Genomic DNA, 24,133 nt, shown 5'->3' with positions numbered 1-24,133 from the left:
CCAAAATAAATGATACAAATGTGTCTATAATTTGCTCATCCAACTTTTTACAATTCTGCGAGTATCAAAGTTGTAAAAAATTAACAAAATAATAATGCATTTTCTCCCCGTGCCTGCGTGAGTTTTCTCTGGGTTCTCCGGTTTCCTCCCTCATTACAAAAACATACATAGAAGGCGAATGGAACATTCTAAATTGTCCCCGGGTGTGAACCCTGAACTGGTTACCAGCCAATCACAGGGCACACATAGACAAACAACCATGAGCGCTCACAACCACACTTCGGGACAATTTAGAGTGTTCCATGACCCTGCCATGCATGCGATGTTTTTGAACGTGGGAAAAAAACGGAGTACAGTACCCGCAGAAAACCCATGCATGAACAGGGAGAACATGCAAACTCCGCACATGAAGGCTGGGGCCAGAATTGAACCCTGCACTACTGCACAATGAGGCAGACATGCTACCCAGTTGCCCACCGTGCCGACCTCAAGGAAATATAATCAAGATGTTTAATATTAAAACATATACATATTTGCAAAGTGTGTCTTACCATTAAAATACGAAAAATATCAACAAAACAGAAAAAGGGGAGCGTGAATCACATTCTCAATGTTGCTGTTAATTTTTTAATAGGTTCAATGGTTGAATGATAGCAGAGGACAGACTTTGCTGGGCTTTTATTGTGTGTGTTTCTTTTGTCTGGGAATGAAGCCAGGAAAACAAGGCACATGTTGCACCTCCTCCACCATGGCACCATGTCAGGTTGAAGTACCAATTGAAAGAAACGTTCGGAGATGTCAAATAATTTCAGCTGACTGAATGCAAAGAAAAGAGCCTCTGTCATCCTTCCAGCTGCTGGGTGGAAGCAATCGGGACACAGCACACAACCCTTTTTGTATTGACATGATCCTGTCACACAGGAGGCGCATTGTCCACCTGTGCAACTGATACACAGGATCAGGATCTTTGGAATGTGATTTTTTTTTTTTTTTTTACATGCTCGATGTCAGTGACTGATTAAGCATGCCTTCCCACTGGATGGATAACAATGGGTTAATAATTAGAAGCATGACAGACCTCCATCAAGGCCAAAAAGCGGTACAACTTCATAAGAAGCGTCTGAAGTACTCACACTTTGCACTTGAAAAAAGTACAGCTACTCAGCAAATGCCGAGTGAAATGTCACAGGAACACAACCATTTGTCGATGCGTCTAGTCCTTCGCCATACCATCACAAACAGCAACAAACTCCTCCTGCTCCAAAAATTACTTGATGCCGTGTCTTTTTTAGGGTGTAAAAGTAAAATACAAATGCCGGAAAAAGAAATACTCAAGTAGAGATACATAAAAAAGCTGCTAAGTTTAGGAATGAAGTATTTGTACTTTGTAACTTCCCACAGCTGACTTTAAGGCTAATTTATTCTACCCTCTACATTGCTGACTTATACAAGCAAAGCAAAGGTCATTTTGTGCAACGTCTCAAAGAAAAAAAAAAGGCAGATGACACACAGAACAATAGGAGTGTCCGCCCATCAGAGTATTAGTGTGCTTCACTCACTCTGCACTGTCAAAATCCAGGAAGAAGTCCTAAATTAAGTATCAAGTATGCGTTCCTATGAAGTTGAGAAATGCTCACCCAGTTCTTTGGACTTTTAACATTGTTCTGAGCAACGATTCAATTTATCTGAAAAATAAACAAATAAAAATGTTTGGTTGTGTTTTGGGTGTTTGGGATGGGAGGGGGGAAAAATGATAGTTAAAAATTGACTAGGTAAGCTCCATAATGTGCCAGAAAGTTTCTTCTCACTGTCTGATCAATTTCATTTTTAAAGAATGAATTTGCGCACAGCAAATAATTATTTCAGATTTATTTATTGAAGTAAAAATGTAACTTGATCTAGCCAATCAAATAGATGACTAATCTCATCCAAAATTTGGCAAGACGTGTTTTTGTTCGTCAGTAGTCACCAGAAATATTACTATTCACTCTTGAATTGCTTTTCGGCTTTTTGAGTTCTTTGGACTTGTCTCATTGTTTGGGGTATTGGTCAAGCCACTAACCAATGTGTGTGAAAAATAATAAGTGGGTTGGATCAGGAAGGGCACCCGATGTAAAAACTCTGCCGACCATATCGTGCAAGTAACTTTGCTGTAGCAACCCCTGACAGCGCAACGTTGCTTCTTTTTCTCAGAAAATGTTGGTAATCAAATTAGGACTGTACTTTTAACACTTTCATGCACAAATAATAATAACCTACATCAGGACTTTTTTTTCTCAAGTGTTTGTATTAAGTCTTTTAGGCATGGGGGGGAAAAAATAATGGCGGTGGATGGCAACACACTGTAGTGGTTGATTCACAACTGTGACATGAAGATGAATTCATATAAGAGAAAACAACATGTGACTAGCTGTCCACTCTAGTAATCGCTGTCCCTGAAAGGGTTAACTACAGCTATATTGGTAACCCATTTTTTAGTAACTTTAACTAGACAGTTCTTGCCCCTTGTTAGATTAAAATCCCACGACACCCCTCAAAGTGCTGGGTTAAATCCTCAACCCTATGCAATGGGTACAAATAACCCAGCATTGGCTGTATCCTTTTTGGACCCAGCGTTGGGTTAGATAGTTCACCCATTTTCGGCTACTTTTGACCCAGCAGTTTTAAAAGTTGTACAATCTGACATAAGAGTATTTTTTTTTGGGGGGGGGGGTCATAAAATTGCACACAGAGTATCTGTAATAATGTAATTATATTTTATTCAGTACAAAAATTTAGTTGATCACTGGAATTGCTCGAAGAGTCTTTTTTTTTCCATTTGTGTGGCCTGTTACTGTCGGCAAGCTTAGTTGGAACTGCCCCATGGTTACAGTATCATACTTGCATCGCTCTTCCCCTTGGGCATTGAGTTTCTTGTTCTTTTCTCATTATTGGGAGTATTGCTTGATCGAACAAATCTATTAAAACCACAACAAAAATAGATCCCACCCTTGTTTCTAATGAAAAAGGATTACGGTAATTGTGCTAGCTGTAATTAAAAAAAAAAAGACTTCCTCTTTAGAATTTGTGAGTCATTACAAAGCTTCAAAACTTGAGCTAACACAATTGCTCAACAGATTTTTTTTTCGACTGGTCAAATCCTATTTGTGTGCCCTTTGTGTTCCTGGGCACAGTTTACTGAGCGTCAAGAAATGGCATTAGAAGGATTACAAGATAACATTTATTTATGCACTTGAATTGCACTTCTGTATTAAATATAAAATGGAAATCAGTCCAATACCTCACTGGAGCACCACTTATCATGTCAAGAAAAAAGAGACTGAGACTTTATTTTGAAAATCTCACATTCAAAAATGTCTCCAGGAAAAAAATATATATACAGCAGCACATCAGACATAACTCATTATTGCATACTCGAATAATCATTATTGCAAAATGCCGCAAGTGCGGCATCGATTGGAATCGGAAAATAAACGGGAATGTTGGCCCAAGTCTTGATGTGATTCAGAAAATGATTCCCAAAGCTGAAATAATGCTGGAAGGAAGCCCCTCTCAGGTCAAATCTGCTGTAAAAGTCCATATCTATTTGCTGTCTATTGTACAAAATAATCATCTTCAACATAAATTAGATGATGAGGTACATACACTTTGATTCTTTAGCCGCCGAAAATTAAAAATGTCAATTTGTAGTATACTGAAATCCATCATGTAAACAATGTAAATGTGCAATACTAGTAGTGGATTGTTATAACTTGAGTGTGAACGGCTAAGCAGCAACATTCTAACATCTGGTCAATGTTATTTGTTTTTAATGCCTCTTTTTTTTGTTGTTGTTCAACAATTCACCGTCTCTTGCTCAATTGTTACTTCTGGTGACATGTTTTGTTACAGTGCTCGGGTTAGTTCTAATTCAAACCTTGTCCGTATTTTAGTGTCACATATCACTGTTTCACATGTCTTTTTCAATTCTTTCCAAGTGTTTTGGGGACAGAGAAGACCTCATTTGTGATGGTTTTTCGAAGAAATGAAGGCGTTGTTACCCTTTACTGCTGATTCATCATCCACGAGGCTTGAGTGTGGACTGGAAAATAAACAGGGTGGGGAGACTCAGCAGTGCAGACCATGTCAGACCGTGATGTGGCTCAGAGCAGAAGAGCAGGAGACCGCTACAGTCGCTGTCACGGCCCGCTCACGTTGGCCCACGTAGGAAAGGTGTCCAGGTGAAACATTGCTCGGCCCCAAGTGTTGATGGCCAGTGTGATGCACAGTATGCCAATGATGTTCATGACTATTCCAGTCCTGGCCTGAAAGATGAGAAAAGGTTGAACAGACAAGACGGACGGAGATGAATGAGGAGGCCAAACTGAACAGACGAGACTGCCGGAAAGTTAGAAGGTGGGGAAGTAGCAAGACAGGAATCACCGTCCCGCAGATACATTTAGTAGGTCGTGGAGTTGGTAGATAAAATGCACAGACAAACAAGGATCGAGTAACAGATGAGGTGGTAGGCACAAAGACTCGGTGAGAGAGTGACAGACAAGTCGATCATTTGACTGGTTAGCTATGCGAGTTCCCCTCTGGTCCCGATGAACCGAGGCCAACGGAGCGCACTCACCATGTCCGAAACCTTGAGGTATCCGTAGGAGAAAACAATGGCGTTGGGCGGCGTGGCTACGGGCAACATGAAGGCGAAGGAGGCACTCAGGGTACAAGGCACCATGACGTACAGCGGGTTGATTCCGATGGACTGCGACTGCGGAATCAAACAAGGATCAACTTGAATCCTTTCCTCGACGTCAGCAGGTAACCGCAGGAGAGCAAACTCTCATGAGACGGGCATAATTTAGACGGGATTCCTGCAAAGTCAGGGCTGACTCACGGCATCTGAAATTAGATACGTGGAACATTGCTAGCAATAATAGCAGCCTGCAAACGTGACTCTGCGAGCATGGCACTTCACAAGGGCACAGTAATTTCTGCTTCTTAAAATACAAATAGGTAACAGCCCTTCATTGGAATTGTGGCCGCACTGATTCATAGGTTGTGGCCAGCAACATGCCATTGAACCCTTCAAGAGCGGTTCTCATTGCATGTGAGAGGACAAGGACTGGACTTGAAATGATTGACCTACATCAAGCGAATTCAACAATGAAGGGGGTTGCTAAAACCACAAGAAAAAAAAACACACACAAAAAAAAAAAAAACACGGAATAATACTGGACCTTAATTTTTCAAAACCTCACAAGCAGAATTTATGACAGATGTAAAAGTAGATTGAAACAATGCGAAGATGCAACGTAACAAAGGGTGAGGCTGTCCAAACGCTGTCAAACAAAATGGTGTCTAATATTTTGGGGGTTGTTGATTGGTATTTACACTGGACAATATTTAGGCGGTCAACATTGTTACAGTATATGCTTCAGGGCCCACAGAAATCTTTTTTGTTTCATAACAATGAATTTGTATTCTTGAGTCAAATAAATCATCATTTGCATTTTTTTTTATGTAGTTTCCAACACCAGTTTCAGTTGGCTCCATAAAATTTGGCATCGATGCCAATCACAATTACACCCACAAAACAAATCAAGAAGCCATGCCCAAGTCTGCCATTTTAGTTGAACTAAGCAATTTCAAGTTCCTTCAAAGACTACTGGTATGTTGTTGGGTTTTTTTTTCCATTTATTACCAATTTGAGCCGCATATTTTGAATTTTATTAATTGTGGGTGAGTAGCGCAAGGTTTTATTCATTTATTATTGGGGCGAGGGTCCTGCCTTCAAACCCAATTTAAGTTGGCAACATGAAATTTGGCAAGCATGTTTGTCCTGAGTAGAACCACACAAAAGTCTCAAGATTACGGAAAATGTTTTGGCTAATTTTGTCCATTACCAAGTGTCCTTCGAAGAAAAACTTTTTCGACAGTTTGTTTGCGTGATACCAAATTTGTAAACTAGCCAGATGGTCGATGCGATACTGCAAGGTTATTGAGTTTCTGCCACTGCAATTGGGAGGAGCATGGGAGTGAAGTTTGATTACGCGCCATAAAATATGAAACTGTAATAAGTCTGCTCCACAAGGTCAAAACGTGACCAAATAGCCCCCCCCCCCCCCCACCACCGGCAGCGATGTCTAGCTTCAATAACTATGAATACTTCTAACTTTTTTTGTAGCGGTATTTCCATTGAGTCTTCCGTCTGGTGAGAATCCTCCCAGTTTACGGCGGCGAATTTTTACTTTATAAAGCCTATGCAAATGATTTCTTTCAGCGGAAGCTATCACTTTGTCCCACCCCATTCATTCTCAGCTACGTGTAACTGAGGACCTTCTCTTTTCTTGTTGCCCGGTATTGTCTTTCGCAATCCGGCTCATTGGCGTTCGCTAGCAGTCCTCGACCAGGGTGCACAGTAATGCCATTCTTCAGCCCATGGCGGGGTGGCCCAGGAGCTGAAATTGTGTGTTGGCAAGTTACGCATGTGAGGAGGGGCCCCCAGGGAACTGCACTAAACACATTCAGCTTGAATGAACATCTGAACGGGTAACAAAACAGGCGGCGAATGGGCTGACTCTCACTGGGAGGAATTTGAATACCGGACTCCCATTGGGGGAAATCAGCTGAAAAAGAAGCACTTCACCTCGCTGAACCAAATGCTGTTTTCTTTTCACCAGACCATCTCTTTTTGTTTTGTGTTGCTATTGCTTACCAATGATGCTAAGATGGGCAGGAAGAGCGTCGCAGTGGCCACATTGCTAGCGCACTCTGTGAAGGTTGCAATCAGGAGGCACAGGATAATGGAGATTGCCCAAGGTGGAATGCTTTGCAAAGGGCTCATTTGATCTCCCATCCACCGTGAAAGTCCTGATACCTGAAAAGAGCATACACACGTGGTGGGTGGCCACGTGGCTAAACTAAGGTCCGCAATGAATTGGGACTTTCATGGTATCAGAAATTAAAGGAAATGTTTTGGTATTTTAAGCTTGTAGAAAACAATGTGGCATGTATACTGCATACTCTGCGAACAGACGAGTGAAGTTAGTTGTTGGTTGGACAGAGTGGCCATTGACGGTAGATGGGCGGGACGGACCATCTGACACATAGGTTGATAAGGAGACCGATTGACAGACAGGCCGATGGCTGAGCAATCAATAAACAGAGAGACAGATTAAGTATATAGGTGGATAGGCAGACAGATGGACGTATTGATGGACTAACTGATTGATAGCTTGGCCGTTGAACGGATGTAAAGGTAGGCGGAAGGCAGGGTAGCTATCTAGCTAGCTAAGTAGGGGGCAAATGGCCCATCAGACAGATCACTTCAGATGGTGTGTTGTTCGGCGGAGGGCTCCCAACTGACAAGACAGTGGATATTCTGTTTAAGAAGCTGGACGAACCAACTGACAGGTTAGGTTTGAAGGCAGATAAGTGAATGGAAGTGTAGGTAAGTAGTTACTTAGGCAGGCAGTAGGTAATGGGTTGGTAGGCAAAGTGACAGACCGATCAAAGGGTATATAGACAGTGAGCATGAAGACTTGTACAATGTCTGATTCATAGTATCTAGGTAGGTAGGTAGGTAGGTAGGTAGGTAGGTAGGTAGGTAGGTAGGTAGGTAGGTAGGTAGATAGGTAGGTAGGTAAGTACAAAGGTAGACTCAGAGACCAACAGACCGTTTGGTAGGCAGTCAGACCGGCACATAGTAAGTAGTTAGAAGGGTAGACTGACAGAGAGTAGATAGTTAAGTTGACCTACAGCTAGGTGAGTAATTTGGTCGGAAACGTAGGCGCACCACGGAACCAACCCACAGATTATGTAAATTGGTTGGTCAACAGACTATACAATTCACCAACAGAGATCAGGTACAAGAGTGGATTAAGTGGTAGTGAGTGAGTTTTTTGATAGATTGACTGACAGATACTGTAGGTAGGTAGATGAACTGATCAATGGAGCAACAGACAGATCAAGTGAGTAGGTAGCGAGTTAGAAGGATGGACAGGTGATAGTAAGTATAGTAGGTAGATAGATGAAGTCACATGTTGTGTTAGCACTAGCATCCTTGCTAATACAGCGCTTCAGATTTTTCTGAGGTCGAACTTGAAGTCATGTAGCATCCTGTCCCCTGACCTCCCCATTGCCCCCAAAACCCCCATACCTCACTCCCTTTGGCCAAAGCAAAACCACCACCAAGGAGAAGCACGATTCCCCATGGTAACTTCTTCTGGACCACCTTCCAGGTGAGCAGACGCGGAGCTGAGCTGGACGTCTGATGGGACGCTACAGAATGAATCAAATGTTAGTTTTGAGTCATTGCACAGCAAAAACCTTTTGAGGGACCAACCTGTGTCAAAACTTTGTGTCCTCCATGGGCAGAAATGTGGAAGTTTGGACGGCAGGACAAAGAGGAGGATGGCGACAAAGATGGCCACAGTGGCGTCTGTGACATACCTGAGTGGAAGGTAATGTCTTATGAGGGTGACTTCAAGACAAACCAGGCCCTATTTTCATAGACAGGTGCATGTTTGCTCGCCGTAAAAACTGGCATATCTTCATTTTTGGGTCGGGGCAAGTTTAGGTTACCATGCTTGGGAATTTGGCATTTGTGCCTCACTAAATATCCTGGTAGATCAAGGACCTTAGCTCCATGGCGCAGGTGGTGCATTGTCTATGAAAATACAGCGCAAAATGTTCTTAGAGGGGAAGGGGAAAAAGTTTGGTACTCTGCTTTGGAGTTGAAGATGTCCGTGGCCCAGCCGTGCATAAAGCCAGGGTCCCTGGAGAACCACAGGACCACTAGCAGAATGAAGAGACCCAGGACGCTGAGCTCGCCAAAGGACATGGGCCCCAGCCGACGATGCTGCCCTCGGATCACTTCATAGGCGGCCACTTCCTTCTCCGTCTTTTCAGCATTGCAGCCCCACGTCTTCTTGAAGCTGGAAAACGAAAACGGCTCTACGTTCAGTCCCCTTGCTCCGCCGTGTGGTTTCTTAGCGTCCTTTCACTCACTTGAATCCAATGAAGACAAACTGTAGCCACACCCACGCCAGCATCAGCATAAGGATCATGTTGGGGAAGGCGAATCCGAACCAGGAGGCGAAATTGATCACGTCGCCGTTTTCAGGAAATATTCTGAAGGCAACAATTAGATTTAGCTTCGGTTCATGCCTGAAAATCATAGTTCACATTAAGTTCCCTCAGAAGATGATTCAAGCATCCGTCCACTCATCAACCACCGCAGGGTGGGCGGCCTTCATTCCTCAAAAGGGCCAGCTCGCTGACCGACAAGAACATCGGCATTTCTCCATCCTCTGATTGCTTGGGTTATTGCTGCTGCTGTGTGCTGTTATTTTGCCATTTTGTATCATATTGATGGTGTCTATAGCTGCAACATGGTCGTAGGAGTATTCGGAGTTCGATTAGGTCGCCACTGAAGGCTCAGATACAAAACGCACAGTTCGCAACCGCCCTCCACCCATCAGACCCAACACCCACTGGCTCATTTGTCCGTTGAGCACCAAGTTGGGACCGGTGCCCGTCAGCGTAGCGGTGCCGCCGATGCTTGCGGCGTAGCAGACGCAAAGGGTCATCCCTTTGCTCATCTTCCGTCTTTCCGCTGCCTCCTTCTGCCGGTTCACCTCAACGGCGCTGTCCAAGAAAGTCACCACCACAGCGCCTTCAACCACGAGATCAGAGTCTGAGAGGAGCAACCCAAAAACACGGTACCCGAAAAGTCCGGCATCCTCTCACCTTTCGCCTCTGTTTGTTTCTGCTGCTTGTCGCTCAACTCCGACGCCTGGGCCGCATCCGAGCTCAGGATGGCGGGCATCTGCGCATCGCTGTTGTTGAGCTCCTCCAGGACGGCTTGGACGATGGGCACCATCATGGCTGTGGTGGCCGTGTTGCTGATCCACATGGACAAAAAGGCCGTCACGCCCATGAAGCCCAGCATCAGCCTGCCGACAATGGTCAAAATATCAATTGGATGCTCGAGCCATCTTTCATCTTTCTCTCAAAAAGTATAATATTACGAGAATAAAGTTTTACTTTTGATATTCGGTGGTTAACCCTTTCAGGGACAGCGGTTACTGCAGTGGACAGATTATCATTTTTTCAGGTTAAAGAGTGCATGAAAGGGTGAACAATATTAATAATAATAATAATAAGAAGAAGATTATGACTTTATCTCAGGAAATATAACTGTTCTTATGATTTTACTTTTTTAAGAATCTGAATTTTTATTCATCACTTCATGACTTTTCTTGAAAAAAATTGGCCATGGTAATTTGTCATTATGTTTTGATGCTGTTTGGAAAAATGTCTCCCTTGACCCATGTAGCTTGAGAAACCCTGCATTTGAGGACTTGTCGTGAACAAACCATCAAACGGGAAAAAATAAGTTCCTCCACAGTGGAAACAGGACGCTTGATGCAACTCACAGTGCCGGACGCACGCCGACTAACAGGAGCACCCTCAGGGCGATGCGCTTGTGCAGGTTCCAGTGCTCCACGGCCACGGCTACCATCAGACCGCCCACAAACAACAGGTTGGTGTCCTTCAGGTACTGCATGCACACCTGAAGGCAGTTGAATGAAAATCTCTCGGGTGGATGGATAGATTGCGCTTGGGGTACTTAAAACAAAATCACATGGAGCCACTTCAGGAGAGAAGTGATACTCCAGCAAGACAAAGAACATGCTGGAGCAACCTGGGTCAAGGACGGTCAGATGCTCGGGACATTGTGACCAGCGGCACTTTCGGCTCTTCTCAAAAACTCAACAAAGCAAACACCGGCAGGGATCTCTTTGGAGACGTGCTGCTTGATTGTCTGGCTCACACTGAAGGGCAAAACTCGTCTTTTGGGTTTCTGACATATCGAACTTTCCTAACACACTTTGTATGTCAGTGTGTAAAAAAATCAAAAAAAAAAAAACCAACAAAAGGCCAGATTTCACTTACACTCTGGGACTCCATGACGCCAAAGAGCGGGAAGAGGAGGGCAGGGAGCAAAGCCGTCACTGCCAGCGGGAGGACCTCGGTGCACCAGTACACCGCCATGAGGATGATCACATAGGCGCATGCCGCTTCCTGTCATATCAGAGATCTCAGCATTATCATCTGCTCTTACATAATTCAACAATACCATGGTCCAAAGGGTGTTAATGAGTGTTTATCAGGACTTTGGTTGATTTATTTTTGTTGTTGATGATGATGATGAGCTATCAGGCTATCCTTAGGGCAGAATTCTTTGGTCACAAATACTAAGCACAAGCAGCTCGTGATTTTTAGTCTTTATCACAACATGCGTGTGCGTCACAGCGTGGACGCGGGAGGATTCCCACGCTGGAAAAAAAAAAGTCCCGCTATGTTAAAATCACAGTTTGTAACACCAAGTCGCGTTCTCGTGGATTTTTGTGAATACATGAGCAACAGGTGCAAGTTCAACACATGCCACACGAGTCAAGGAGAATCAATTAGTCTTTATCACAACATGCGTGTGCGTCACAGCGAGGACGCGGGAGGATTCCCACGCTGGGGAAAAAAAAAGCCCCGTTATGTTAAAATCACAGTTAGTAACACCAAGTCGCGTTCTCGTGGATTTTCGTGAATACATGAGCAACAGGTGCAAGTTCAACATATGCCACACGAGTCAAGGAGAATCACTGAGGACTTCGACGTCATTTTAGCATACCCCAATGCGTGACATTAATCAGTAAGGGAATGATAATAATGCATAATAACATACCGACGTGCCAATGACGAGCGGCAGTGGCAACAGAAGGAGCGGAGCCGCGAAGAGGATGAACTCGTTCTTGATCGACCGCAGGCGCTTGGGCAGAGGCATCCTGATTAAAGCCACAATCGGGAAAGTGGCCGTCTCTTATTAGTGAGTGCGTGGTGCATTGACGTCAAAAAAAGAGTGAGACTCCCACGCGGTGAAAAACAAGAGAGAGACGGAGACAGGGAAAGAACGTACAAAGGAAAAGGGGCGGTGCAAATTTGTTCACGGTGCAGGCAGGGTTCCTGACAAAAAAAGAGACACGAAATGTTAAATTCAGTTCACATGTTGAACGGGTCATATTGGAAACTTGCATATTTTGAAGAGAACGGCTATAGATTTGAAAAGTCCTTATCTTTCATGAAAAATAAGTCCCAACATTTTGCATTGAATCAAGAAAAAAAAATCGTTATCTGATTACAACCCCTTTTTTTTTCTTTTTATAGAAAACTTATAAATTTTGTTTTGCTTGTCAGAAAAACGAGGAACAAGAATAAAGTTTTACATTTTTCACAAAAACTTGTAGGGTTCCAATAAGAAAATATATTTTTTAAGAAATTATTTGAGAAAAAAAAGCATGTTCATTTTTTTTAAAAAGATTGTATTTTGAAAGATTTTGTTTTCCTACAGATTATAATAGTTGGTCAATTTAAAGCTCTAAAAAGGAGTTTCATCCATCCTTCCATTTTCTAATATGATTTTTTTCACGAGGGTCGCGGTTGTGCTGGAGCCAATCCCAGCTGTCATCAGGCAGGAGGCGCTCACCATCACACCACGGGACAATTTAGAGTGTTCCGTTAACCTGACACACGTTTTTGGAATGTGGGAGGAAACCGGGGTACCCCGGAGAATACCCTCCCAGGCACGGTAAGAACATGCAAACTCCGCACAGGAAGGCCGGAATTGAACCCTGCACCTCCGCTCTGTGAGGTGGACGTGCTAACCAGTCGCCAACCATGCCACCCTAAAAAGAAATGTTGAAAACAAAAATCAATACTTTTTATGATTTTTGTAAACACATTTCCCACAAAAGGTTGTACTTTATGATTTCAGCATTTGCAAATTCACTTTTTTGTTGAGGGTAACATGGGGGGAAATAAAGCCTGAAAATTATTTTGGTGGAAACATTTATTTATTGTCGTACTTCTGAGAATCTCTTATCTGTTTCCACAAACATTCACCAAAACAGTTGCCCATTAAACCACATTTTCTAAGCAGCTGTGAGAGGTGCACAAATTTAAAAAAAGGTGAGCAAATACATTTTAGGAATTTGAATGAACTGCATACATTCCAATTAAGACTAAAACTAAGTCTGCAAAAATGTAAGGGAGCCACTTTAGACACAAGGTTACACTTTTGTTAAAAACAGGGATAATTCATTGAAGGTGAATGAGCCTTTTCAACTAAAGTGAGACAAGATGGAGCCATTCATTAATATCAAATTGTGTTGAATTAAAAAAAAAATGACTTGGTGATAACACTGTCCACTATATCCGTAAACATAAAAAGCTATTTGTGTTGGCTTGTAGTGTGCTTGCATTGTCAGATGTAAATTCTATGTTAAATTTTATCTTTGGACTTTCATTCAAATAATTTGACAACACAACGCACCACACTTTCAGTATTTGTTTTATTTTCTTACAACAAAACTATGACATTACTACATAAAAATTCAACAAAAGTGTCAAAATAAAAGCTCCAATGCACCATTGTGAAAAGAACGCTGTCAACCCTAAAATCAATCAACTCACCATGAGCAGATAGCAAAAGCAAAAAGAAGACAGCTTCAAACCTCGGTATTGTTACTGTGACACTTAAATAAAACATTTTCCACCCTCGCAGAAACTGCACCATACCAACTTGAAACCCCAAAGCGTCTTCAGCAGTTGCCGTGTTGAACGGTGGAGAAGCACAGCTTGAGGGTGTACGGGTACGGACCGGCTAAAACAAGGAAGAGTTGGGATTGCTGAAAAGTAATAACTACTTGGCATAACTGAGGTGGGCAAAAAGTGGTGAATCACATACTTGCGTTCTTCATCTGGTAGTGGTTCATCAAGGCCAGAGCTTCCATGGCATCATTGATTGATTCCCACTCCAGTAGTCCGGAAGCGCTACGGTCGCTCGGAGCACCGCCACCTGGTGGAGGAAACAGGAAGAAAAAAATAAATATTAGAAGCTCCATGAGATTTGGTGAGCGAATGACCTATTATATTTGCCTAAAATTAGCAAAGCTCCACATAAAAAGATGGCATAATTAGTTATTCGCTACCCCACCCCTTATTTGAAGCACTAATACAGCATTAGCCTGAGCACAAAATAGCATATAGCTTTAGTTATACAGTACTTTTTCCAGAGGATTACAGACAGACCCAGTTTCAGGGAGGGGAAAAAAATTAAAAATAAAATAGGCAAATGTGCGGAATGCTGGACTGCGAACATGGGGTAATCAGCAATGCTTGCTTGGGGGCGATCTGATTTCCAGTTGCTGCCATATTGGCCCGTCCTTTTTCTGTGCAGCACCTAAATCTGCCTGCAACAAGTGACGGACTCAACCAACAAACAAACAAACAAAAAAAAAAAAAAGTCTAGTTTTTTTAATTTTAATTGAAAAAAAAATCTCTAATTCAGTACATTTAAAAGACAAATTTGTCTACCTACAAAATATTTTTCCCTGCAGGGCCTCTTGACAGATGTGAAATGTAATTATGACTTATTAGTGATATATTTTCAAGTAAACCCACAATAAATGTAATGTAAAATTTATAGCAGAATAATTTAGAGTATAACAAGTGCACTTGTTTTCCTACGGATCCATTTTTCTCTCAATGACAACATCTTACTCTTGCCTGTGAACATTTTGACGTTGACGGGGCACTTGACGCCGATGTCCTCACAGATCTGTAAGGAAACACGACAGCTGAATCGAGTAGACTCCTCCGACATGGTTGTCATGACGTTTTGGTCCTCACCTGAGAGAATATCTCAGGGGTCACGTCGGGCTGGGCGTTGAAAAAGTGCAGCACGTTGCTGGGGTGCTGTATACGATTCTTCGCCGCCTGCTCGGGCGACGTGAAGCGGTTGTTCCTGGAACCGTGGAAGTCCTTGAAGCTGCTGGAGCCGTCCTCCAGCTCATAGCACTGGCCTGGCACGATGGCCTGCTGCTTGGAGACGCTGCGTCCACGGAAACAAGAGGTTTGGGGTCATGTGGGATGTTTCGCATGATGTGATCTCTTCTCGCCTACGATCGAGCATCCACTCACCACACGTTCAGCTTCTGCGCAAACAGGAAGTTGCTGTTGAGGTGCGTGATGGCGCGGTCCACAGCGTAGCAGTCACCCATCTCCACCATGGCGGCACCCGGTTTGCTCTTCATGAACTTGACCTGTGAGGTTACGTTACAGTATAAATACTGTGCAAATATGCTACGTTCGATGTGTGCGGCATGGACAAATAGATATGTACTAACCCGCTCCACGTTGCCATACAGACAGAATATGTTGAACACGCGGTCGGCGTTCATCTTTTCAGGCTCCAGTCCGTAGACCATGACCACTGGTGAGTCTGCGTGGGCCCCGTACTCGCCGGGAGGTGGTGGCGGGGGACCGTAGTTGGGCTGGTAGCTTCTACTGCCGCGGGCCCTCATCGGAGGTCCCATTCGGCGGCTCTCGTAAGGCGATGAGCCGTAGCTCTCGTCATAGCCGTGGTAACCACCAAATGTTGGAGAAGACAGACAAAAGCTATTGCTTGGAGACACAGGATGAGGATTGGGCCTAATACACGTTGTGGATGTGATTGACTTACTGTACTCCGGGGGGTGGTCGCCCAGGAGGGCAGGCTGGCGCTGACGCTTGTTGGGGTTGGCACCCATGTCGTCTGAGGAAAAAAAAAACAACAAATATGGAGCAGCCACATGATGGGACGTAACACATAGCAACACAAACAAAAACACTAACACTCACCAACGCTGTTTAAATAAATACAGGGGCATGCATGCCTTAGTCAACACACCCCGAGGATCAAGAATTCCGTCTCATGTAAATGAGCCACTGCTCACCTCTCTACTGCAGGGTGTACCCAATGTGAGAGTGACAAGAAACTACAGAAAATATGGAAACAACCAGTTCACCATGTATATAACTGTCCACTTTCGAAACGGCAGGTAGCTTTAACACTCATCGTGGAGGCGGCACACTGATGGGTTGATGATGTATGCAGGGGTGAGTTCAAACTGTCACTCAAGGGCAAAACCAATACTATACTTTGGAGAAAGTAAACACACCTGCGTTGCTCCCATTGCCATCCAGGTCGCCATCTGCACGGGTGCACAATAATGACACACATTCAGAGAGGAGGCCATGATTTATGCTCGCAAGGTTAGCACAATGGGTGGGAGAGGGAGTGGGGGTCGATTAAGTTAAACTGGCAGGAAAGCAGTGTGGCAAGAGCCTGGATGAGGCCCTCCCTTCCAGCACCTCAGCTACAAGCTTGACACGTGGTGTCAGGAGGATTCTGAACACTGAAGTGGTGGTGGTCCGCAGAGTGTAAAAAAAGTGAGGTGTGGCCATGTTGGGTGCTGAGGAGGCTTCTCGTGTTACTTACTGCAAGAGCACACACAGAGGAAGGAAGGGTGCGGTGGCTTCACCACTCCACTACTCATTTCATCGCACACCCATAGCCTCTTTTGCGGAGGGAGATAGATACAACTGGCCACCTTGGCGTCTTAACGAGCGCCGCCCGGTCCCATTTTCAGGCAGGTCCCCCTTTTCGTTCCCTTTTTGGAACAGTCCGCTTAAGGAGGGACGAAGGCCGGCCCCCGAGGCAACATGGCCTCACGTGGGAGGAACTAGCCAGCTTCTAGACTCTGAAAGATGGGAGACAAAGCATCGATACAAGGAGGCATGTAGAGAAGGACATGGCTGAGTCAGCAGAAATGGGCCTGCGTGTTCTGTTCTGGTGTTGTCAGCAGTGTCTTCATCAGTCGGCTCTCCGTGCTTGGATCAGTTGCGGTGTGTGGTGGTGTTGGCGCATCAGTGTGGCCTTTTTGTCTGTTTTGGGTGGGTGTGTTGTCCTCAGTGGTGTCAGCATCCATTTTGCGGTGGTGGTGGTGGGGGGGATGATGATGATTGGAGGTGGTGGTGGGGGGGTGTGGTGTTGAAGCTTTTGGAGCACCTCGGTGTGTCTGGGACCAAGCGTAGCTCGGCGCCTTCTAGACATGTGCGCTGTTCGTCGCGCTCCGGAGCGGAGCAGCGAGTGAAGGGGAATAAAATCCTACGGAGTCTTGACCGATGGAGGTGTGACAGAGGTTGTGTCCTCTGTGTAGAACACAAGGTGGCGGCGGTGATGTCAGCGTGTGTCTGCCACTCCCTTTCTGTGGCTTTAGTGCGTTTGTGCCCGAGTCTAACTGTTGGGGATCAGTTGTGTTTCCAGAAAAAGACTCAAGGGGGTTGGGGGGGAGGGGAGGAACATTAAAAGATTGAAGTGCACATTTGACAAGCTGTGGCTGTGTGCATAAGAATGCAGACGCAAAGTTTTTCATATGAATGCATACCAACTATGTGGAACATGAAAATGAGCAAAAAGCATGCATGTCAAATATTTTTTTTTCTTCTTACCTAAAATACAGGAGGGAGATAAAAATAATAATAATAATATGCACTAAATTTGAAATAGTGGAACCTTGCAAGTCCATAGTTCCTAAAACCTTAAACCACAATTTCACGACCTGGCACGAGAGCTGTTCAGCAAGCAAACGGACTATCAATGTTGCTCAAAAACGAAATTACAACCATAAACGATTGAATGTTTTCTTCTTTTTACTCAAAGCACCACGAAAAACAAAAATATCACTTTGTACTTTCATCAAAAAGCAGTGACGCAGGAAATTTGAAAAGTGTCACAATTTTCATGGAAAATTTATTTACAGCAATGCGATTGGTTCTATCAATGTATTCACTTGGTCTCTGTCTGCTTTCATGGTTGACTACAGAAATCTGATTGCCGGAATTTACTGTTGAAGCAGAAATTCTGAGGATTTGGACAACCTTTAGCTAAACAAGGCCTGTAAATGACTAATCAATGATCAAAACCGTTATTGATTAATTTGATAATCAAACGTTTTCATCAACTAACTGATGCACCTCTATTAGGATTAAAATCTGTCATTTTGTTGATGAACAGTTCAACCTACAATGCAGCGGCTTTTTAGTGTTGGTCTGTCGGTACGTTCTACTATACACGAGTGACTCAAAGCAACAGAGGTACGCCGTTAACATTGTTCAAGCTGGTTGAACTGAACAGGCAATGGCAAAACGGCAGTTGGAGCTACACGTAAAACGCTGCAGTTTCCGGAAAACAAAGCGTTCCTGACATTCCCGCCATAGTCACAGATTATTGTGGGTTTCTGATCCACTGATATCACAACAGTGTTTTGTGTTGAAGATGTGGAGGTGCCCTCTGCTGTGTGACCACATCATGTGGGGGACTACTTGGTGGCGTTGACATTGTGATGCATGAGTTTGTAGACGTGGTGTGAGTGAGTTGTTACCTGGTCCACCCAAATTGGGATTGGTGTAGTCCCAAGTGTCCTGATCATTCTTGAACACATTCAACCGAGTAGGCTGAGGGAACAAAGCACAATGGCACATTAAAATAACCTGTATTTTGAGGACACACACTTCCAGCGTGGAGTCCACCGGCTGTACCTTGGCGTATTCGATCTTCAGTGTGCAGCATCCAGAGTAGATGTCGGCTCCGTTGAGAGATGCTTTGGCTCGCTGGGCGCTTTGCACAGAGTCAAATGTAACATAGAAGTTAAGGTGTCAATTGTCCCCAGCAATTAGGGGTGGGAACATTTTTGGAAATTAGGTTAAAAAATAAAAAATGTAAACATAATTAGATGTCCCTCCCAATACTTTTAGTAAGTAGCTTTCTGGGTCTGCTATTTTTATAATTATTAAATATAAATATTATTATTCAACTCTTCGAAAGGATATTCCACCATGGCTTGCACACCATTCTTCCTAAAGATGACAATTCTGTGAACAGGGCCACAGTTGTTGCAGATGGTGTAGAGTACCTCCTGTAGAGAAAAAGATCTGCTATAGAGGGAACAGAGGTTGCGGCAAATCTTTTTTGACTCACTCACCGTGGTGATGGGGTAGATGGGGTTCATGATGGTGAGCAGCAGTATGTTGTTGACGCTCCTCGAGTCATCAGAGTCTCCTGGCCTAGAGATCTTCTGGCTGGTGGAGTAGTTGATGAAGGCCGGGTGGCTGGCGATGTACACCTGGTTGTCAGCGCCGTAAGTTACCGCCGTGGATGAGCCGTTCATGTCCTCATACTCTACCAGCGCCTGACGCTTCTTGGGCATTAGCACTACATAGCTTGTAAGAAGAGAGAAGTGCAAACATATATTTGAGTATCAGTGGCAGGTTTGTGCAAAAAACTGACGCGTGTTAATACAGCATTTCAGGTTACGACCAATCATGACTCAAATGCAGAAAATAGGTCAGTCTTGATTGGTCGTTACCGAAGCCCTTTGGCACTGTGATGTCATTTACAGGCGGCAACAAGTGGAAAAACGGCCATCCCTAAGGATGATTGAAAAACGTGGATATTGTTGCTTAATTCCTATTCCACTAATGCAATATCAATCAGAAGAACATATTTAGGGTTGTTGAGCCGCATAGAACATAATATTGTCAAGAAAATCTTTGCCTTGACTTCCACTTCAAACAGCACCTATCAGAAATACAATAAATATTTTACAATACATGCTGATTTATATAGCGCTTTCACAACAGCTGCAGCTGTAACAAAGCGCTTAACAAAACAGTTAACATAAAGTAAAATATTTTCCATTTCTTTGCAATATTGTGAACATTTTAAGGAAACGGTACAACCGCAGATGGTGAATAGGGTGGTTAACAATGGTAAATCGCATTTCCTCGATCAAAACAACAGACATTTGAACCACGGTTTCTTCACCTGATGGTTCCAAACTCTTGCAGGGCCTCCATCAGGTCCGACTCCGTAACACCATCAACCAGGCCTCGGACGTGCACCACTATGGATGGAAGGGTCTTGTGGGGGTCTTCATAGCCCTATCACAGAAACTGACAGTTAGCTTCTGTCAAGTGTCACATACTATACAGTCAAAATATTGCCACTAGGCTTCTAATCTCCACAAACCAACACGAGTATTGCGTTTCAAAGAGACTAAAACGTGAATGTGATTTCTGAAATGTTGAGCTGCGAATCAGTCTGGGTTCACATGCCACACTGATCACCTCGGCGCCATATTGAACCTAAAGGGATCACGTGAGTGTGAGTGTCCATGTGGTATGGAGGTGTGTTTAAAAAGCCCCGTTTTCATTTGAAAAGCAACTTGTTTAAAGGGCTAAATTTAAAAACATGGGGCGTCATGACATTATTATATATATATTTTTTGGGGGGTTGAAAGACTGGAGTGGCATTTGCGCTATAACAAACGTTGTAAATCATGGAGAGGCTACGGTTACGTAGTTACCGGTGCGAGAACAAAGCCGAGCTTCGGGTAGGCCCAACGGGGGCAAACCTCCGAAATGCCGCCATTTCGACGTAAATATCACAACCGAGTGGGCAATTTGGGTGCAGAATATTCATTTGCATCACAACGCAGAAGGATATGATAGGCTCGTTACAGCTGGAAGTTAAAAAAAGGAACAATTTAAGACGGCCTTTGGGAAGCTGCGTTCATATTTTAGCAGCTGGCGCGGTCGCTGTCGTGCGAGGAGTCCAAATCGCATATACTGTACATCAACAAGCTGCTCACCGTTGACATTCCGTCGGTTTTCTGTCTTTTGGTCGCCCTACCCTCCTCGCTATAATATCGACTCGCCGCAGTTGCCATGTTGTCTCAGTTTTAAAGGATAGTGGCTAATTGCTGAGGCTATGAAATGGACCAGCAACTCCAAGCGAAACGAAGCTCTCGTCAAACACGCCCCCTCAGTCCCGCATTATCATCTCTGATAGGTGGACACTAGTGTCAATCCAACGTCACTAGTGCCGCAGCCAACCGAGAGTCTACATTCCAACGCATCTCACTCCTGACGGTTTTACAAATAATTTCATTTTACACGGCTGTATTTGCCATCACTCAAATTTCAACCGAATATGTATACGTCACACAGTATGGATTACACACAAATGATTTTTTGGGTAAACACATTATACTTCCGATACCTTCATAACGTCACTTGTGGAAATTGCGTCATCCGTACAACTACACTTGGGGAATACAAAAATATACTTGGTCTGATAGACTATCTGCAAATAGGTATTTCAACATTTACAGTGGTTGAATCGCTAAGCACGGCCACCATGGATGGTTCGAGCCTCGAGTAATCCAAACTCAAAATTTCGTTCGTTTTGTCTTCTGGTTTTCGCGGCCGTCCTCTGGTGCACTGTAGGCAAGAAGCTTTATTGACATAGCACACTTCATATACACGGCCACCTAATGTGCTTCGGTCATGTTTTACCTCCATCCAGCCATTATTTCACCTATGGAAAGAAAAGCATGCTGCCCGTATTATTGCGCTACATAACGTGACTGCGCATGCGCCAAGCCGCCATCTTGGGAAGCTTCTTTTGACTTGTTTAGACAAAATGGTGTTCAATTGTCAATAGTAAATACCGTGTCACGCATTGGAAAATACAGTGTAACAAAAGGCCATGGACTTATGTTGGAGAGATTTATTTAAAAATAAAACTGACACTGTCTTAACAACCAAAGAAGCACTGAACTGTCCAAGCAGCCCTTCCAAAAATAAACAAACACAAAAATCACCTCAAACCAAATTTAAAATACACAAAAACAAAGTGAAAATCAAAAGCACGAAATACATTTCGTGCATGGGGGTGGGGTGCAGTACAGAAATGTAATTTATGAAGGAATACAGGCCTGGTTCATCTGCTTCATGGATGGTTCAAAGTATGTTTGATACTAAGGACTCAAAGTGTTTTAATTGGTTAAAAGTCCACTACATTATTTAGCTTGGACCAAAAACAAAACGACATGAAAGACCATGGAAGAACGTCCTCTCAAACTGCACATTGTTTCTCGAAATTAAATGCGACCTGACATGGAAATCAACGTGGAGGGCTGTTATAAAACCGGACGGGGGTAGGAAACAGGATGGTGGGAGGGTGTTGCATTAGTCTTGTTCTTCACTCAGTTGGCGGCTGGTGTTGGACTTCGGTTTTGACTTGCTGAACGGGAACGACTGAAACAGAAACACAGAGGAATCAGTTTGCTGTAGAGGAGAATGGAAGACCGAAGACAAACACCCTCACACCACACATTCACTCAGCTAAGTCACTTGGTGAACAACTTGGGAGGAATAACTTGCTGGGTTACATGTTAGTGGCCCATGTCTAAAATAAGGACTGAATGATGGCAGCCCCAATGCAAAGTCAAACCAGTTTGTCTCACTACTAAAAAGTGGGCAACAGCTTGAGCTGTGGGGACAAAATTGCAACACTGCCCTTCAACAGCGCTTAAGAGTCCATGGGGATGGAGGGTGGTAAGGAGTACAACTTGTCTGGCTGGCCTGCAGCACATACGGCTTCAGATGAAGATTTCTGCCCATCTAACACATGCGCTCCTCTGAGACAACACTCACTCACAGCACTCTCGAGCATGCTCATTCTCAACTTTTACTCTGTCACCACCCATGTCCCCAGTGTACATCAAGCCTATGCATTTGCTTTGACCATAGATAAGAGCTTGTCATGGGAGGAAGGGTAGGGTAGATATAGAGGATGGGGTGGGGAAGTAAATGGGGGGTTGTCGTTACCTTTGGAGACACTGGCAGAAACAACAAGTACAGAGAAGCGAAGGACGAAAGCACTGAAGGACGGATGACTACGCTCTTGTAGACTGATCTCTGGTCAGCTCGCTCTCATTTTCAGAAGCTAAGACAGAGGCCGCAGAGCTCTGGGAGGTAGGTAGTAGGGGGTCTGGTAGGTAGGTAATGGATTTTAAATGGTCGAACTCTGAATTGTTCGTGTCGGCGCTCTGGTAGATCTGCCGGCTGGCTGGTGGCCTTGGGTGACTCTAGGAGAACAATTGTAAGAGTGCACGGGCTGATCTCGTCTGAGCGTGTGCGTCGGTCGGACAGACGGTCACCCATTCACTGTGCGGGGGGAGGTTCTCGCTGTCTAACGCCAGGCGAAGGCTGATCTCAGGTCAGCGCTTAGTCACCCTCCCGCAGGATGTACACACCGCCAGCTGGCAGACCCTGGGCCTGGGATCAGCTGTAGTGTCAGCGCAGTGCGCAGCTCCCAGCACACACTTTAAAGAAAATATGAAAAATAAACAAAACTGTGCGGCAAAGATGCTCAAATCTAGCTGCAGCTCTGCATTCAAATTTGTCTAGCCACACTCAGGCTGGGAATCCCTAATTCATAGCACGTATAACATTGAAATTAACCAAAATTCAATTTCTGACAAGAATTTGGCGAAGCAAGAGAACATCAACAGTTCACACGCTCTTTGGCTTCAAGCAAGACTCAATTTAACAGCTGAGATAAACACAATCGTCACTTATTCGGCCCTACACCTCGCACAAGTCTCTCGTCGCAGTCCTCTATTCTCCTGCCACGCCAACATGGATGACAGCAGAGGCGGAAGATTAGATTCAGATGGGTCAGCGCCGAAGGTTCGGGGTCTCTGGTCACTCATCTCAGTGTGGACAACGATGGTGAGACACAGCCAGTTTGGAAGGAAGACTTGGTCAACACGCTTGCCTGAAGCTGCGACTAGCTGGAACTGACCCTCTCCTAGAACTCAACAGCTGTGACTCCAGCTGCGATATGACAGATTCATCTTGAACCACCTGGCCGGTGCTTCTTCCTGCCAAGTGTTACTTGCCGGACTGGGCGGGACTAAATGCTAGAATGCTACTACATGGCCAATATGCGGGAACAAGAGCCTGGCTGATTACCTGTTTCTCTTGTGATTGGCCGAGGGGGATCGAGAGCGGGAACGGGAGGCAGAGCGCCCTCTTGGTGCAGACCTGGACCGAGAACGGGACCTGGAGCGGCTGAGGAAAAATTAAAAAAAAAGAGAAATAAATATGTATAGATTGTAAAAAGCCACATTTTAGACTTCACTAAAACAAGTGCCCAACGTCAAAGATGATAAAAAAAACTAGCCCAAGACACTCAGGCCCACACTTGATTTTTAAAACAAACAAGACAGGCCAGGTCAGTCGGAGCTTGCAGACAAAGTAAAAACGTACCCTGCGCTTACTGTGCTTTGCATTAGGCTCAGACCCTTTTTTTTTTTTTTTTTTGCGCCAACCCCTTTTTTTGGCAGGAAAAAATTTC

General features: G+C 44.3%; 3 protein-coding genes across 6 annotated transcripts in view; all 3 read right to left on the bottom strand.

The window, feature by feature from the left end:
* Positions 1 to 3,836: 3,836 nt before the first annotated feature.
* LOC109529425 (solute carrier family 13 member 5) lies at positions 3,837 to 11,949 on the bottom strand. The gene is made up of 12 exons (XM_019892823.1): positions 11,732 to 11,949; positions 10,945 to 11,073; positions 10,425 to 10,561; positions 9,736 to 9,941; positions 9,481 to 9,661; positions 8,995 to 9,117; positions 8,709 to 8,921; positions 8,330 to 8,436; positions 8,144 to 8,265; positions 6,701 to 6,862; positions 4,616 to 4,753; positions 3,837 to 4,304 (listed from the first exon to the last, which is right to left on the bottom strand). The coding sequence occupies exons 1-12, from the start codon at positions 11,828 to 11,830 to the stop codon at positions 4,179 to 4,181; spliced, it is 1,743 nt and encodes a 580-aa protein (XP_019748382.1). The 5' UTR covers positions 11,831 to 11,949; the 3' UTR covers positions 3,837 to 4,178.
* A 1,428-nt stretch (positions 11,950 to 13,377) lies between these two features.
* Positions 13,378 to 20,748, bottom strand: LOC109529395 (heterogeneous nuclear ribonucleoprotein L-like). 2 transcript variants are annotated; one of them, XM_019892764.1, is made up of 14 exons: positions 20,577 to 20,748; positions 19,751 to 19,866; positions 18,909 to 19,146; positions 18,757 to 18,842; positions 18,466 to 18,562; positions 18,309 to 18,381; positions 16,044 to 16,076; positions 15,566 to 15,637; positions 15,231 to 15,475; positions 15,025 to 15,146; positions 14,734 to 14,935; positions 14,605 to 14,662; positions 13,790 to 13,900; positions 13,378 to 13,705 (listed from the first exon to the last, which is right to left on the bottom strand). In XM_019892764.1, the coding sequence occupies exons 1-14, from the start codon at positions 20,652 to 20,654 to the stop codon at positions 13,644 to 13,646; spliced, it is 1,593 nt and encodes a 530-aa protein (XP_019748323.1). In that variant the 5' UTR covers positions 20,655 to 20,748; the 3' UTR covers positions 13,378 to 13,643. The 2 variants fall into 2 exon arrangements, with proteins under 2 accessions (XP_019748323.1, XP_019748325.1); XM_019892766.1 differs by having other exon boundaries at positions 14,611 to 14,662; positions 20,577 to 20,747.
* Positions 20,749 to 21,478: 730 nt separating this feature from the next.
* Positions 21,479 to 24,133, bottom strand: part of srsf7a (serine and arginine rich splicing factor 7a) — a 6,241-nt gene continuing 3,586 nt past the window's right edge. Inside the window, exons 7-10 of one of the 3 annotated variants that reach the window (XR_002170833.1) lie at positions 23,749 to 23,847; positions 22,932 to 23,096; positions 22,600 to 22,859; positions 21,479 to 22,026 (exon numbers count right to left, since the gene is read on the bottom strand). Coding sequence is in view for 1 of the 3 variants with exons in the window: in XM_019892767.1 (XP_019748326.1) it covers positions 21,975 to 22,026; positions 23,749 to 23,847 (151 nt within the window). In the remaining 2 variants the exon portion in view is untranslated. Of the gene's footprint in view, positions 22,027 to 22,599; positions 23,097 to 23,748; positions 23,848 to 24,133 lie in introns of all 3 variants that reach the window. The other 2 variants (XR_002170832.1, XM_019892767.1) reach the window with 2 other exon arrangements.

The sequence above is a fragment of the Hippocampus comes genome, unplaced genomic scaffold (genome assembly GCF_001891065.2).
Source record: "Hippocampus comes isolate QL1 unplaced genomic scaffold, H_comes_QL1_v1.1 scaffold72, whole genome shotgun sequence".
In the NCBI taxonomy this organism is placed as follows: Eukaryota; Metazoa; Chordata; class Actinopteri; order Syngnathiformes; family Syngnathidae; genus Hippocampus; species Hippocampus comes.
The sequence above is the reverse complement of the archived record's forward strand: the minus strand, read 5'-3'. Positions and strand labels throughout refer to the sequence as shown.

What these genes read in the sequence shown, in the direction of transcription:
- LOC109529395 (XM_019892764.1), bottom strand. Translation starts at nt 20,654, where the DNA reads ATGGCAACTGCGGCGAGTCGATATTATAGCGAGGAGGGTAGGGCGACC. An exon ending in AAACCGACGGAATGTCAACG is followed by an intron (nt 19,867 to 20,576) that starts GTGAGCAGCTTG and finishes TTTCTGTGATAG; the next exon opens with GGCTATGAAGACCCCCACAA. An exon ending in CAAAATGTTCACAGGCAAGA is followed by an intron (nt 13,901 to 14,604) that starts GTAAGATGTTGT and finishes TTCCTCCACCAG; the next exon opens with GTGGCGGTGCTCCGAGCGAC.
- LOC109529425 (XM_019892823.1), bottom strand. Translation starts at nt 11,830, where the DNA reads ATGCCTCTGCCCAAGCGCCTGCGGTCGATCAAGAACGAGTTCATCCTC. An exon ending in TGCCCATCTTAGCATCATTG is followed by an intron (nt 4,754 to 6,700) that starts GTAAGCAATAGC and finishes TTGATTCCGCAG; the next exon opens with TCGCAGTCCATCGGAATCAA. An exon ending in ACCTCAAGGTTTCGGACATG is followed by an intron (nt 4,305 to 4,615) that starts GTGAGTGCGCTC and finishes CTCATCTTTCAG; the next exon opens with GCCAGGACTGGAATAGTCAT.